We start from the raw sequence: 17,142 nt of genomic DNA, 5'->3' as shown, positions 1-17,142 counted from the left end.
TAATATGAACATACTAGTTATAATAAAATATTTTTAAAACTTCTGAAATTACCATGTGCTCATTTCATAATGGGTCACAGTCTATTTACAGAGGAGGGGAAAAAAGTTCTAATACCAGATTAAGTATTCCAGGTTGCTGGTGTCAGCATGTACACTGTATTCATAACCACTGTCCCAGAGTCAGACAAGAAGTCACTTAAGTCACCAATGTCACTCACAACAAAGAAAAATGGCAGCAATTTTTTTAAGTTTGAAAGCTCTGGACCTTAGAATCATTGCTTATTACTTATTCCAGCTTGGTTTTAACCCTAAAATATACCTCATTGTGCCCAGTATATAGTTTAACTTTCCACAACTCCCTATCTTTCAGTTTATTAGATGAGCTATCCTCTTGTAAAGCAATCATTTAGTTCAGCGATTTGTAGTCCTTCATATGTAAGGGATAAAGATAAAAGATTTTCTCCTGCTCTTCAAAGGTCAGAAAAAAAGATGTGACTTTGCTTGTAAGAAGAGAGGGGAAAAGGCTTATGCGGAAAAAAAAGTTCCAGAGTAAAATCTACTGACAGAAAATTTCTCAGCTTAACTCTGACAAAGATAAAATAATTTTAGGTAAGAATCCAAAGGATTAACGGACTAAATTGAACCTAACAGTAACAAAGGTGCTAAATAAAGCACTCCAGTGTATTTATGTATTTTATAAATACCTGCTATGTTATGCTAGTCCCTGGCAGTAATGTCGGTACAAAAGACAAAGAATTTCAGTATCTATTCCAGATATTTCAAACTTCACAGAATATACGTCACTTTCAAATAATCGTTTCATTTGTTCTTCACAAATCTCCTTCAAAATTGGGCAAATATCATTATTTCCATTTTAGAGTAACTTATATGGTAACACTGGTTACTTAATTCTATACCTTTTGATTCCTATTCCAGTATTATTCCAACAAGACTATAAGCTCCAAGAGGGTAGGGATTTCTGTCTGCTCCTAGAAGAGTGCCTTGGCACATAGAGTCACTAAAACATTTCCTGAATGTATCAGTGAATAAATTTCCACAACAGAAATATGCCTAAGAAGCCAAAACAGTGGGGAAAAAAATCAGTTTAACCCTCCAAAGCTATTGGGAAAAAGAATAATCTAAGCTCTATACTATTCTGATAATATAACAATACCTGCATTTTATCTACTATAACACATAGGAAGGAATGTTTATTTCTATAAAACAACAGTCTGGTTCATGTGCGACTGTATAGTTACTTAATGTATATTCTTCAGCAATTTTATTAAAAATATCTTATAAATGGTCTTCTCTCCAAAATGAGTCACTTATGAGCTAAAAATTTAAAAGACATAAAACCTGTATCTGACAAGAAATAATAATTTACTCAATGAGAAATAGAAGAACAAATTTTCTTTTCCAGGAGATAGGTAATAAAATATCTGCACAACCCATTCATTTAAAACATATAAGAACTGTGATGTATTTCAGAATTATAAAATAATATGCCTAAATCTTTTGCTGACAGAATCACCTTTATAGCTCAGAAACTTGGTGTTCATGAAGTAAGATGGAATATACAGCATTCTATAAAACACTGTAAGTTGTCCTCTTTGCTTCCTCTACACCTTTAAACAAAAGTATAGAGTCAAAGTCACACAATTAAATCAAAGTATAGAATGTCCCTTCTTTTGACCGTCACCAATAACACAAAAGTATTGGCTTAATACAAGGGTTGTTTACCTGTTTTGGGAGGGGAGAATTCATAAAAGGTTCCTGAGATTCAGGGAAGCAAGAAAAAAAGATACGCACATGCACAAAAATTTCCACATATACACACTGAGGAGAGAGCTATCCTTAAGGGTATTTGCTTCAAAACAACTACAATCATTTCACTATTCAAAGAAATGTGTTCTTAAAAACTTGTTTCTATGTTATTTTCGTTATATTACTCAACATTTCTGCTAAAGGATGATGTGTCTGCTAGAATTACTACAAAGGGAACAAAGAAGGATCATAAAATTCTGTCACAAAATTCTGGGTCAGAATAGAGTTTTAACTCTAAGCTTAAGGTCTTCTACTCAATTTTTCACCTCACTCTAATAAAGCACTAAGCAAAAATATTATCACTAAAATACAACAAGAAATATTTATATTACATAACTGAAAATAATTTTACTACTAAGATCCTGAAATACTTTATTTAAAGTAGTTACACATCAGTATAAATATATAATCATCATCCATGGAAAAATGTATGTTGAGAATTATGGTGAAATATTACTCACGTAAATCAAATATCATGTTGTGCTATGTTTCCTTTTATTAAAATAATTAATAAGCTTAATGATGAACTCTAATTCAGTGACTTTTCAAAGCATATAAATAATATGATATTTTATCGTTGTATCCATGCTCTAATTTCATCAGTATTAAGCTTACCTTTCCTTTTGGTCCAGACTGCTTAAAACATGAAAAAGAAAAAAAATGTAAGAGGCAAGACCTCATTTTTGATATATCACTATAGTTTTAGTAAGTGCAGTCAATAAGGCAAAACTATGATTTACTTGTTTTAAATACATCACATATGTTATATACTAGTGCTTTCAATCCTCTCAGATATGTAAATTGGTTTTCCATTTTTGTCAGTACAGAAATTAATTTATATCTAAACATATTTAAAGAAGAAAAAAGGATGTATAAAGATCAAAAAATACTTAAAAGAGCTTTATTTAATGATACAACATTTTAGGACATGTGTTATTTAGAGTGGTTACAGCAATAGTCTCCAAGGAACAAAACAATTTTCTAAAAGCTATACAATTTTTAGAGGTCCCAATTCTGTTATCAGGAGTGATTACAGTAGTCCCTTGGTTATCTGTATGGGATGGGTTCCAGGACCCCATGCAGATACCGAAACAGTGGGTGCTCATGTCCCTTACATAAAAGGGTATGGTGTTTCCTCCCATATATAGCAAATCATTTCTAAATTACTTATAGTACCTAATACAATGTAAATGTTATATAAACAGTTGCAAGCACCAGCAAATTCAAGTTTTGGTTTTGGGAACTTTCTGGAATTTTTTCCTTGAATATTGTTTAATCTGTGGTTGGTTGTATCCACAGATGTGCAACCTCCAGATACAGAAGTCCAACTGTATTTGCTTCTGAGCAAAAAGAAGAAAATAAAAATTTAAGGTTGAAACTTTTCCACAAAAGCTTTATATTAAATACAAGTATACTATATGGCTGGAGACACTAGAAAAAATCCTGGGACTTAAAATCGTGGCCTCTAATCAAAAGTCAAAAGTATAAAAGGTCCAACCTTTTCCACAGTTCATGGAAAATTTTAAAAGCTATCAACATCAATTACTCAAGCTTTTTATAAAACCCTCAATTAAGAATAAGAGTCACATTCTGCAATTATTCCTATTACAAAGAAAACTAAATATTCAGAACTGTAAGCATAGTTAACAAAAATCTCTGAGTCCCCATATTAACTCCTGAATTCCTATCATGTGAAGCATACAAGTAAAATATCCATTCAGTCCTGGCAAATTAAGAAAAAATAATATGGTAAGTTGGTTTTACATAAACAACATTGAAAAGGAACACTTATCTCTTTAAAAAAATTTTTTTAACAATAAGGAAAAGAATTATTACAAACTTACATGAATATCATATTTGAAATTTTACTTTTGTTATTTAAAAAATGTAACAATCTGTGTAAGATAAATTTATATTGGACAAATGACAGAAAAATGAAGGAAAATTATCTGTCATAAACCTATTAAACTGAAACAAAATATAAACATAGAAGCTCAATCTGTCTGTCCTTTTGCATTTACTTCTTATGGTGTTGCATTTCAGGAAAAGTAAAATGGAAACCAAAACTTGGGCATTAACACCTCATCTAGTCATCTCCTACTCTATACTGTTGTGCCCAGAGTTCTCACTGTTGTCAAAAGAGTTCAGTACCACAGACAGTAAAAGAAAGAGGTAGAAGACACAGTAGAAATGGGCTTGGTTCTTTCCAATAAACCAAAGGAGTCAGAAGAAAACAAAACCCAAAAATATATACATTCATGTTCACATCTCTTACACTTGAAAAAAATGCATTTTCTATGATATTTAACTTCTGAGTTATGGTAGTTTTCCAATACTCCTCACCCTAATATGTGTTTATTATCAAGCCCTGCCGTAGAAGAGCTTATATATTGAAAGAAAGAGAGAGAGAAAGAAAGAATAAAAGAAGTAATAAAGCTGTTAAAAAATGAGACAGGCAGCCATTATTGGTAATGTAAGACTTCCTAAAACTGTTGATTTAATGTTCCTTTTGGACTACTTCTGCTCTTAAAATTTAAAAAGAAAACAAGCTGACTGATTCTGCTATCTATGACTTGATTTTGGACTTCCATTTGGTCAAAGTGGTACTTTTCATTAATACTGAAATCTTGCTTATTCCAGGAGCCCATTTTCCCATTTATGAATTATATATGCTTTTGTAAACATTCATGTTCCCCTAGAGTCCTTTTAAGTCTTTCTATCTAGCCTTAAAAAAAAAAAAAAAAGGCAAAAATGTAAACAAAACATAAATCAATAAATAAGCTCTTTTTCCAAGTCTGGTAAAGTTAGGAGTAGAGATGGTACAGTTATAAAGATTTTTAATTTTCTGCATTTTTTTCTATACTATCTCCATCACAATTAGTATATAAACAACCTACCTTTTAAATATGAATTAACATTTGGAATAGCAGTAAGAAACCAGACTGCACCCATATCCTCCAAATAGTAATCTGATCTCATACTTTAACACTCCTTTCTTTCAGATTAAAAAGGTGTGATGTACTTATTTCAATATCTTACAAATTATTCAAAATGCAGGTCTGATTTACTTAAAAGACAAGGTACACCACTCACCCCAGGAGGTATCGATTATGTGTGTGAATTACCAAGTAGTGATACTGTCTTTAATTTCAAATGCAGAGGTGAAAAAATAAGAAAAATTAGGTGAAACTGTAAAAGCCAGTGTGCTTTTACACATCTGAGGCCTGACAATTGTGCCAACATTACACTAATTAAAACCAAAAGTTTGCTAGCTATCATCTTGGGTGAAGGTTTTTTTCATGTCTATTGAAGATGTGGTTCCTACCCCATGGAGTGTTCTCTTATAGCTAAAACACTCAAAAGCTTCTTTAATACTTCCTTTGTGAATTTTTCACTGCTATAAATAGTACTACACATACTTTGCATACTGCTACACTGTACTCACCAGGTTAACATTTGCTCACTTGTTACTCCGTCTTCTACCCTAACCAAACTTGAGCTTGGAACTGTCATACTCGTCTTTGACTACTCTAAACCTATGTATGTAGGTACGTGCATGTAGCATCCTGCATGCTTAATCGTGTTCCACTCTTTGCAACCCTTTGGACTCTAGCTCACCAGGCTCCTCTGTCCATGGGATTTTCCAGGCAAGAATACTGGAATGGGTTGCCATTTTCTCCTCCAGGGGATCTTCCCAACCCAGGGAATGAACCTGCATCCCCTCTGTCTCCTGTACTGCAGGTGGATTCTTTACCCACTGAGCCACAGGTATATAGCATAAAATCACTCAAAACTTTTGAAGGAAGCAAATTGGGAAAACTCTCAATGACTGGTGTTTGCAAGTCAAAATCTTTTTAATGACAGTCACACTGCAGTAGCACTAAGAAATATTTATTTTATGAGAGACAAACGTAAGGAGAATCTGTCCTGTAGACATGACACTTCACAGCTTTCCTTAATGCCCCTACTTGTCCTTCACTTGTATTTTCACTCAGGATTGTTTTTTAAATACAAATTAAATCAGGTTTTTTTTATTGTTCTAAGAAACATTATTTTACTAATAAATACCACTCCTATTAACAGAAACTAATTTTTTATACAGAAGCGTAATGTAGAAGGTAATGTGTACCTTATACATGGCAAGGTATAAGAGGTGCCATGACATAGAATTTTAAAAAAACACAAGCCAATTTCCAAACTGAAATCAATTTTTAACATTACCAATGAAGAAAGGTGAAATGGGGAGAATAAGGCATAGTGTAAATAATTCTAAACTAATAGATAACTTCTAAACCAGTAATAATTTTGGTTGTAGAATATATCACTTGATTATAAATTAGTATTTCAACTTACACCTCTTTCAGAATAGAAAGTAGATTTTTCACAGTGATGAATTATATCAATGTGATCTGTATATTAGAAACAATGTGTCTATCCTTCTAAACGTCTTCCTTTCCCTCAATTACTTTCCTTTTATTGTTTCTTCTCATGTTGTGCTACGTGTAGGCCGCAGAGCTTGTTGTGTAAGGCAAGTCAATTTTTTGGTATGTATAGTAATTTGTCCATTTTTTTAGCTGAATTTCTAAAACATCTTACATTAAAACTATGAAAAATATTTAGGGAAAGAAAAGATTTTCTTATTGTGCTAAAGTATGAGAAAATTTTAAGGTTTTTAAGTTGAAACTGTATGTTATAGCAAATACAGCAAGGGTAAGAGTCAGGACACATTTTCTCAAGGAAGAGCAGTCTAGATCAGGAGTCTAAAAACTGAAGAAAAACATCTAGTACATATTTTAAAATGAACATCTAGCACATATTAAAAAATCCTTTAAGTTTTACTAGCTATAAAAATTTAATGCAATTATTCAAAATGCAAGAAATAAAGAGATAAATTATTTTGTAATTGTTGGAGCCTAAAAATTTTTTTGTCAGCTGAAATTGACTAAGAATTGAAATTCAACTGAAACTTCATTACCATCCAAAAATGGTTATGAGAAACCTCAAAAGCATTTAAGAACATCAACTATCACACTATCCCTTGCACTATTTCAAGATTCAAGTAGTACTTTCATGATCAATGAGAAGTCATATTAATGAAAACACAGAAATTTCTCATTTAAAACTAACAATGTGATTTACTTTGATACTATGAAATCCCATAAACCTTACAGAGAAAGTAAAGTAAAAACTATAGTTTTACTCATCAGAACTAAACTACCGGCTGAAGACTTCTCTGTTAAATGTACAAATCAGCTTAATTTAACAGGAATATAATCCAACAGAATGGCTTTTACTTAAAATACCTCTATTTACAGACTGCGATTTATTTAAAAGTAGGTATAAAATAATAAAATTGTAGGGCATGAATTATATCAGAAACATGAGTCTCTCTTTAGAGACAACGAAGCAGTGAAGTTCTAGAAAGTAAGGGAAAAGGTTCTTTTTAAAAAAGGCAGTGACCAACTCTTATTAAAGAGGATGACAAGTATATACTGCTGCTGCTGCTCAGTCGCTTCAGTTGTGTCCGACTCTGTGCGACCCTACAGACGGCAGCCCACCAGGCTCCCCCATCCCTGGGATTCTCCAGGCAAGAACACTGGAGTGGGCTGCCATTGCCTTCTCCAATGCATGAAAGTGAAAAGTCAAAGTGAAAGCGCTCAGTTGTGTCCGACTCTTAGCCACCTCATAGACTATATACTAAACAATGGTAATTAGAATCCTTACCTTTGGGCTGCTGTTTTTACTACCGCTATCTGTGCATTAGCATGAGGAAAACGTCTTACAGTTCCAGAGCATAATGATGTATTTTGTGTATTTTCACTGCAGAGTCAAGAAACAAAGAATAAAGTAAACGGGAAAATTATATATACATAAGAAAAATACATCCTTTAAAATCTGAGGACACACACAAAAAACTTAATCACTTATAAGAACTTTTTTATACATAAACCCACTGCCCATGTTAAGTTTTCCAAAGTTTCCACTTTCTGAATTTGTCTCCAAAATGTTTCCAATCCAGTTCATTAAAGAAGGTAAAGAGTAGAACGTTAGAACAGAAATGAGGAATCCTAAATGTGTATTTCACACTGTAATATTTCCTGCAAATTAATCCAGATATATTTCTTCTTATTCTCTATGTAAGAATATCCATTGAGGGGAAAAAAGCTTTTAAACTATATACTATGAATACACAAAGCTTCCTTATGTGCCAAAATAATAATAAGTGTTAATTATAAAAAAAATTAAAAGTGCTAAATTCTACTTTTGACTCTCCACTGACTTGAAAATTAGTTAGCCTTTATGTTTCTCAATTGACTATAAACTGAGAAAGTAAAAATAAAACCGTGATCTCAATCCTATTTCTGGGATATGCAATAGACCAATCATATCAGTAACAGTGGTTCACTATGACAACTAGGAAAGATGAATGATATCTAGATGAAAAGGGGAATAAGAAATCTTAAGGAAAAAAAAAGAAAGAAAGAAAATAAAAGGAGTCCCTAATTGAAAGTTTTGCCAAGAGAACTCATTGGTCATAGCAAACATACTCTTCAAACAACACAAGAGAAGACTCTACACATGGACATCACCAGATGGTCAATACTGAAATCAGACTGATTTTATTCTTTGTAGCCGAAGATGGAGAAACTCTATTTAATAGTCAGCAAAAACAAAATCTGGAGCTGACTGTGGCTCAGATCATGCACTCCTTTATTGCAAAATTCAGACTTAAAGAAAGTATACATAGAAAACCACTAGGTCATTCAGGTATGATCTAAGTCAAATCCTTACGATTACACAGTGGAAGTGACAAACAGATTCAACAGATTAGATCTGATAGAAGACCTCAAGAACTATGGACAGAAGTTAATATCATTGTGGCAACCAACACCATGGCCACAAAAAAGAAATACAAGAAGACAAGATAGTTTTCTGAGGAGGCCTTGCAAATACATGAAAAAGGAGAAGAAAAAGGCAAAAAAATGAAGGAAAAGATATAACCAACTGAATGCAGAGTCTGAGAGATAAGAAAGCCTTCTTAAGTGAAGAATGCAAAGAAACAGAGAAAAACAATAGAATGAGAGAGACTAGAGATGTTTTCAAGAAAATTAGAGATACCAAAGGAACAGCTCATGCAAAGATGGGCTCAATAAAGGACATTGAAACGGTAAGGATCTAATAGAAGCAGAAGAGATTAAGACTAAGATGACGTGGCAACAATACACAGAAGAACTGTACAAAAAAGGTCTTAATAACAAAGATAAGCACGATGGTGTGATCACTCACCTAGAGCCAGACATCCAGGAGTGTAAAAGTCAAGTGAGCCTTAGGAAGCATTACTAAGAACAAAGCTAGTGGAGATGATAGAATTCCAGTTGAGCTATTTCAAATCCTAAAAGATGATGCTATGAAAGTGCTGCACTCAACATGCCAGCAAATTTAGAAAACTCAGCAGTGGCCACAGGACGGGAAAAGGTCAGTTTTATTCCAATCCCAAAGAAGGGCAGTACCAAAGAATGTTCAAACTACCATACAACTGCACTCATTTCACACACTAGCAAGGCAAGGCTAAAAATCCTTCAAGCTAGGCTTCAACAGTACTTGAACCAAGAACTTCCAGATGTATCAGCTGGATGTAGAAAAGGCAGAGAACCAGAGATCACAAACTGCCAACAACTGCTGGATCACAGAAAAAGCAAGAGAATTTCAGAAAAACACCTACTTCTGCTTCACTGACTACTCTAAAGCTTTGACTGTGTGGATCACAATAAATTGTGGAAAATTCGTCAAGAGATGGGAATACCAGACCACCTTATCTACCTCCTGAGAAATCTGTACGCAGGTCAAGGAACAACAGATAGAACCAGACATGGAAAAATGGACTCGTTCAAAATTGGCAAAGGAATACATCAAGGCTGTGTATTGTCACCCTGCTTATTTAACGTAAATGCAGAGTCCATCAAGCAAAATGCTCAGCTGGATGAAAGCACAAGTTGGAATCAACACTGCTGAGAGAAATATCAATAACCTCAGACACCATTCTAATGGCAGAAAGCAAAGAGGAATGAAAGAGACTCTTGATGAAGGTGAAAAAGGAGGGTGAAAAGCTGGCTTAAAACTCAACATTCAGAAAATTAAGATTACGGCATCTGCTCCCATCACTTCATGGCAAACAGATGGGGAGAGAAAGGGGAACAGCCCAGACTTTATTTTCTTGGGTTCCAAAATCACTGTGGATGGTGACACTAGCCATGAAATTTAAAGATGCTTGCTCCTTGGAAGAAAAGCTATGGCAAATTTAGACAGCATATTAAAAAGCAGAGATGTCATGTCACTGACAAAGCTTCATATAGTCAAAGCGATGGTTTTTCCAGTAGTCATGTATGGATGTGAGAGTTGGACCATAAAGAAGGCTGAGCACCGAAGAACTGATGTTTTTGAACTGTGGTGTTGGAGAAGACTCTTGAGAGCCCCTTGGACTGCAAGGAGATCCAACCAGTCCATCCTAAAGGAGATCAGTCCTGAATATGCATTGGAAGGACTGATGCTGAAGCTGACACTCCAATACTTTGGCCACCTGATGCAAAGAATTGACTCACTGGAAAAGACCCTGATGTTGGGAAAGATTGAAGGCAGGAGGAGAAGGGGATGATAGAGATTGTGATGGTTGGATGGCATCACTGACTCAATGGACATGAGTTTGAGTAAACTCCGGGAGTTGGAGATGGACAGGGAGGCCTGGCATGCTGTAGTCCATGGGGTCACAAAGAGTCGGACACGATGGAGTGACTGAACTGACTGACTGATCTTTATGTATACGTAAGTATCTTTATGACTTAACAGTGAGGAGTTATTTTTTTTAGAAGATCCAAATAGCATGAATCAAAAGGTAAAAGCTGATTTATTAATATGAAGATGAAAGCTTTCAGGTCAATGAAAGACTGTATAAGCAAAATTAATAGGTAACTATTTGGGAAAAAATATTTGCATTCTTCAAAACCAAAATGGAATTTATCTGCTTTATATATGGAATCCTTCCAAATACAAGGGAAAATAAGGAAGTATAAATAAGAGTCTCTCGGACAGCAAGGAGATCAAACCAGTCAACCCTAAAGGAAATCAACTCTGAAAATTCACTCGAAGGACTGATGCTGCAGCTGAAGCTCCAATACTTTGGCCACTTGATGCGAGGAGCCAACTCACTGGAAAAGACCCAGATGCTGGGAAAGATTGAAGGCAGGAGGAGAAGGGGGCAACAGAGCATGAGATGAACGGATGGCATCACTGACTCAATGGACATGAGTGTGAGCAAACTCCAGGAGATGGTGAAGGACAGGGAAGCGTGGTAATCTGTAGTCCATGAGGTGGCAAAGTGTTGGACACAACTTAGTGACTGACAACAACAACACGGAGATAATCCTGGAAAGTATTTCCCAATGGAGATATGACTTTTAATTTTATGACCAAGATTTTGCTGTTTGAAAGCAAGTTCATTTTATGAAATCCTTGTGTACCAAAATTTTCCTTTCAACATTTTTATTCCAAACCAAGAAATCACTGCAATCCATCCTATTCCCAAAATTCAAAGCAAAGAATTCACACACTAGGGCCATTCTACCTCTTGGCTCTACTGACAAACTGAAAACAAAAGGTACAGGTTGGGCCAATTGACCAAACGCGGCCAATTAGTTTCTGGTGTCAAACCGTTTATCTTTTCTGTAGGGGTGTACAGTGAAGTGCCTATACCTCAATTTCTTATTGTTGCTCAACATGTTAAGTCCAATTGCGTTGCCTTTCAAAGGTTTGAAACTTTCGGTCTTGTTTCGTCTTGCACATGTCTTCCAGGAATCAACAGAACTAGTAGCAACAATTTCAGATTGACGATTTAACTGTAAAAAGATCCATAGATGTTAGAGTCAATAAACGACAAAATAAGATAATTTATCAACAAATATTTGAAAATCCATTTATTTAAAAAAGTAGTAAAAATATACCAGCTATTGGAAATGGGGGAAAGGGGTGGCAGTGGCACAGACTTAAGAGTATTTCAACTACAGTACTTTTTTTCCCTTAAGCACAACACAAATATGTAGGAACATGGGTATTTATCATATTATTTCCTTTTCATTTCAGCATCACCGAAGATATTTGAGAAAATTATGAGAAAAACAAAAGGTATGAGGGTGGAGCATCTTAAGATAGCTCTTTCTTGAAAGCAAAATATAAACATTTCCCCTGCGTAACAGGCCCCGATGCACCTGTAGGACAGGACAGCAGTTAGCTGTCACGGTACAAGGACTATGGCTTTAGCAGCAAAGTTTCTATATAAACACAGAAACTGAGATAAAGTCTTCATATCTTAATACTTGAAAATATTAATACAAATATACCAATAACCATCACTTTGCAGTTAAGAAAAAAGTCCCAAAACATTTTAAAAATCACTCTTATCTACTTTTATATTGTTTTTTAAACAGCAGTCTAGTATTTTAAAGTTTACTTTTTTTACAAGAAAATAGTCATAAGAAGATAACCTTCTCTTCACCAATCATTTCCATAGAAACCTAAAAATTCCCTAAAAAAAAAAACACATTTTTTCCCACCAAAAAAGTCTTTTTGTGAGGAGTTCATTGTGCCAGGACTGTTTTTGTTTTCAGGCATATGTATATTACAAAACCCCCAAAAGATCTATTTTAAACACACTGCTTAACACTTTCTCCTCCTTGAGACAGTTTCTTACTTCTTGGTCTTTCACAGCCAGGTACTTTGGACCCCTTCATTTATGATGGTGACAGACAAGGCAAGTGGCTAAATCTTCCCTCTACTCTCTGAAAACTAGAAAAGCTGGACAAAATAGAAATTTTTAAAAAAGGAAACTGTTTGAAGCACCTGGGGGATACCAAGGCAGTGAAGAATTAAGTGACAGCTTTTGAACTGTGGTGTTGGAGAAGACTTGAGAGTCCCTTGGACTGCAAGGAGATCCAACCAGTCCATCCTAAAGGAGATCAGTCCTGGGTATTCATTGGAAGGACTGACGTTGAAACTGAAACTCCAATACTCTGGCCACCTGATGTCAAGAAATGACTCATTTGAAAAGACCCTGATGCTGGGAAAGATTGAGGGCCGGAGAAGAAGGAGATGACAGAGGACGAGATGGTTGGATGGCATCACCGACTCGATGGACATGGGTTTGGGTGAATTCTGGGAGTTGGTGATGGACAGGGAGGCCTGGCGTGCTGCGGTTCACTGGGTTGCAAAGAGCCGGACACAACTGAGTGACTGAACTGAATTGAACTGAACTGACAAGAAACTCAGAGATCTAAGCCCAGACTCACATGTTCCCGAGACACCTGCTGTCTCCAGAAGATACAACTTCTGGAGCTGCAGATGAGAGTCTGAGAAGCTAAGCTGAACACCCAGCAGAGTCAGAGAGCTGGGGAGGCAAAAGTAGAGTTCAACATCCACTAAGTATGGACTGCTTCTTAAAACACCTCAAAATCTGAATGAGGATATATGAGTAAGGGTGAATTTGGAGAAGGCAATGGCACCCCACTCCAGTACTCTTGCCTGGAAAATCCCATGGATGGAGGAGCCTGGTGGGCTGCAGTCCATGGGGTCGCGAAGAGTCGGACACGACTGAGCGACTTCACTTTCACTTTTCACTTTCATGCATTGGAGAAGGAAATGGCAACCCACTCCAGTGTTCTTGCCTGGAGAATCCCAGGGACGGGGGAGCCTGGTGGGCTACCATCTATGGGGTCTCACAGAGTTGGACACGACTGAAGCGACTTAGCAGCAGCAACAGCAAGGGCGAATCACAACTATAAATCCAGCTTCCATTCATCTCAATCTCCAGTTCAAGTTTAGATTTTAGAGTAAATCTAGATGAATTACCTGGATGGTTTGTTAAAACAAACTGCTGTGTCCAACCCTTACAGTTTATTCTGATTGAGTAGGTTTGGGATGAGCCAGAGAATATGCATTTCTAACAAGTCCCCAGGTTTCACAGATACTGCTGAAAAGGGGACTACACAGCTAATGAGCCTCTGAGCCACAAATGCTGAAGCCTGCAGGCCCTAGAGCAGTGGCAACTACTAAGCCTATGTGCTGCAACTACCGTATCCGTGTGCCTAGAGCCTGTGCTCGGCAACTAGAGAAGTCACTGCAGTGACAAGCCTGTGCACCTCAATGAAGAGTGGCCCTCACTCACCGCAACTAGAGAAAGGCCCTGTGCAGCAATGAAGACCCAGCACAGCCAAAAATAAATAAATACAGCAGTGTGCACATGCCGAAAAAAATTCTGAGACATTTCCATTATAGACTAACCATTTAATTTCACCCCTCCATATACAGATAATTACAACAAATAAATGACTGCTTATGGCATTTGGCTTCTGAGGTGGTGGCTCAGTGGTAAATAATCTTCTGCCAATGCAGGAGACTGAGGAGATGTGGGTTCGATCCCTGGGTTCAGGAAGATCCCTTGGAGGGGGAAATGGCAACCCACTCCAGTATTCTTCCTGGGATAACCCCATGGACAGAGGAACCTTCTGAGCTACAGCCCACAGGGTCTCAAAGAGTCAGACACAACTGAGCGCACACACACACATAGATAGGCATTATGATAATTACGGTATACTCAACATCTCACTTCATTTGCATATTTCTACATTTCAGCAGTTCTTCAGACTGGGATTCAGAAGCTACACCTAAAACATCAGGCAAATTACTTGACACTACTGAACTGAATGACAGGATTAACATGCTCAAATTTCCCACTTCAGTTCTCTTTCTCCAACAAAATCTCTTCACCATGTATCACGTGAATTTTATGGGAACTCTGTTCCTAGGTTATTAAAGATCACTGAGCTTAGAAAGCAAAGTAACTTGCCTAAACTAGTTAAATGGATCTGAACAAAGTATTGACCTGACAACAAACTCTATGCTTTCCCATACCACACTGCATATAAGGAATTTTTTATAGTGTTACTTGCAGAAATGTGGGCTTCCCTAGTGACTCAGATGATAAAGAATCTACCTGCAATGCAGGAGACCTGGGTTTGATTCCTGGGTTGGGAAGACCCCCTGGAGAAGGGAATGGCTACCCACTCCAGTGTTGCTGCCTGGAGACTCCATGGACAGAGGAGCCTGGCAGGCTACAGTCCATGGGGTCATAAAGAGTCAGACATGACTTAGCAACTTTCATTTTGCAGAAATATAAATACTATAAATTATGGAAATATAATTATAGATATTAATTCTTAACCAGAAGAGACAAACCCAAGCTATGTTATTTCAAGATAACACTGAAAATCATAACATCTCAAAATCAAAGGAATAAAAATTTCTTTATATGTTAATAAATGTAGAAAGCTAATCCTAGAGATAAAAAATTATCTTACTCAATATACAGGCACTTAGCAAATTCAACCATATCTCTTAACTAAGTGCTAAAACATTTTCAAATTTCCTTTTTAAGAAAATATTTAGGCACAGCAATAGACAACTCAAAGTTCATCATTAAAGCAAGATTTGCATAAGACAAATTCTTAAATTTCCCAATTCTGCTACCGACAGGTTACTATCAAAAGCTATATACCGTCAGCAATAAGACAAACAGTACTTTCAGTTCTGCAGATAACTCATGAAAAACATTTAGTGTATTGTTACATTGCCTTAGGAAAGGGCCCTTACTATCTGCTACACTTAGAAAGTAGCTTGCAGGGGATGGGGGCAGGGGGAATGTCACCCCATAGGAGAATCACAGGGTGTAAATTTGTAAAAGATTCTCTTCTCACACAGTTACAAACCTACAGTACACAATTAAAGCCGCCAAAAAATTTAGAGATATCTGTGGAATTAAAATACAACATACAAATTCTTTCAGATGCATGGCACATCTACTTTTCTTTATGTAATAAATAATTTTTATTTTCTTTCATTTTACTCATATTCTTGGTAATCTACATCAAATTATTGGGAGAAAAGGTGTAAACAAGTAAAGTTTGAGCCATTTATGACCATCTCATGGATTAGAGTACTACTATTATTCAGTCTAAAAGTGAAAGTGAAAGCTGCTCAGTCCTGTGTGACTCTGCAACCCATGGACTATACCATACAGTCCATGGAATTCTCCAGGCCAGAATACTGGAGTGGGTAGTCTAGCCTTTCTCCAGGAGATCTTCCCGAGCCAGGAATCGAACCAGGGTCTCCTGCATTGCAGGAAGATTCTTTACCAACTGAGCTATGCAGGAAGCCCAAATTCAGTCTAAAGACCCCCCCAAAACTTTAATTTTCCTTCCCCTCTAACCCTCAGTTTCCAGGTGGCACTAGTGGCAAAGAACCCACTTGCCAGTGCAGAGATGGTAAGAGACATGGGTTTGATTCCTGGGTCTGCAAGATCCCCTGGAGGAGAGCATGGCAACCCACTCAGTATTTTTGCCTGGAGAATCCCATGGACAGAGGAGGCTAGCGGGCTACAGTTCACAGGTCGCAAAGAGTCCACATGAAAAGCCCTAGGTGGATTACAAAGTCTCAGAATTCTCACAACCATCCTATAGTTATATGTAGACCTAAAATCTGATATTCTAACTGCTTTAATATGGGCTTCCCTGATGGCTGAGTGGTAAAGAATCTGTCTGCAATGTGGGAGACCCAGGTTTGATCCCTGGTTCAGGAAGATCTCCTAGAGGAGGAAACAGCAACCCACTCCAGCATTCTTGCCTGGGAAATCCCATGGACAGAAGAGTCTGGCAAGTTACGGTCAATAGGGTTGCAAAGAGTAAGACGCGACTGACCAACTGAACACGCACACACGCACTCTAATTCATAGGCCACAGGCTGTGGGCCAGATTTGGCCTGTGAGTCTTGGTCTACTAATCCTTGTATTTTAACAGTAATCATTAATAACTAGTAAGCATCCAGTTACCAGAATATAAGCTCCACCGGAATAAGAAACTTGTCTGTTTTGCTCTCCATCAAATACTAGAATACTGTTAACAATACATATTTTGCTACACGATTATTTCATTGGGACTGCTAAATGTGCAAAAGTTACCAACATGTGTATCTTCCACCCAAGCTTACTGCACATCACAACGACAATTAAAAAAAAAAAAAGTATTCAGGAAATTTAGCATCTAAGAATTTCAGAAAATAAGACAGCATAAATGAATCTATTAAATGACTAAAGACATTAAAATGTATGTTAAAGGTTCTGAAATTCTTAAAATTGAAATGGAAACAAATAGTGCAGAAAGAATAAGACACTATGAAAAACATAAAATTTTAAAAGAGAACCAATAGTTCTACAAA

General features: G+C 36.4%; 1 protein-coding gene across 1 annotated transcript in view; it reads right to left on the bottom strand.

The window, feature by feature from the left end:
* The window catches only part of LOC138444708 (uncharacterized), a 292,168-nt gene that overhangs the window by 232,236 nt on the left and 42,790 nt on the right, over window positions 1-17,142 (bottom strand). Inside the window, exons 4-6 of the mRNA XM_069598026.1 lie at window positions 11,575-11,717; window positions 7,552-7,647; window positions 2,443-2,463 (exon numbers count right to left, since the gene is read on the bottom strand). Coding sequence (XP_069454127.1) covers window positions 2,443-2,463; window positions 7,552-7,647; window positions 11,575-11,717 — 260 coding nt within the window. The remainder of the gene's footprint in view (window positions 1-2,442; window positions 2,464-7,551; window positions 7,648-11,574; window positions 11,718-17,142) is intronic.

The sequence above is a fragment of the Ovis canadensis genome, chromosome 8 (assembly GCF_042477335.2).
Source record: "Ovis canadensis isolate MfBH-ARS-UI-01 breed Bighorn chromosome 8, ARS-UI_OviCan_v2, whole genome shotgun sequence".
In the NCBI taxonomy this organism is placed as follows: domain Eukaryota; kingdom Metazoa; phylum Chordata; class Mammalia; order Artiodactyla; family Bovidae; genus Ovis; species Ovis canadensis.
The sequence above is the reverse complement of the archived record's forward strand: the minus strand, read 5'-3'. Positions and strand labels throughout refer to the sequence as shown.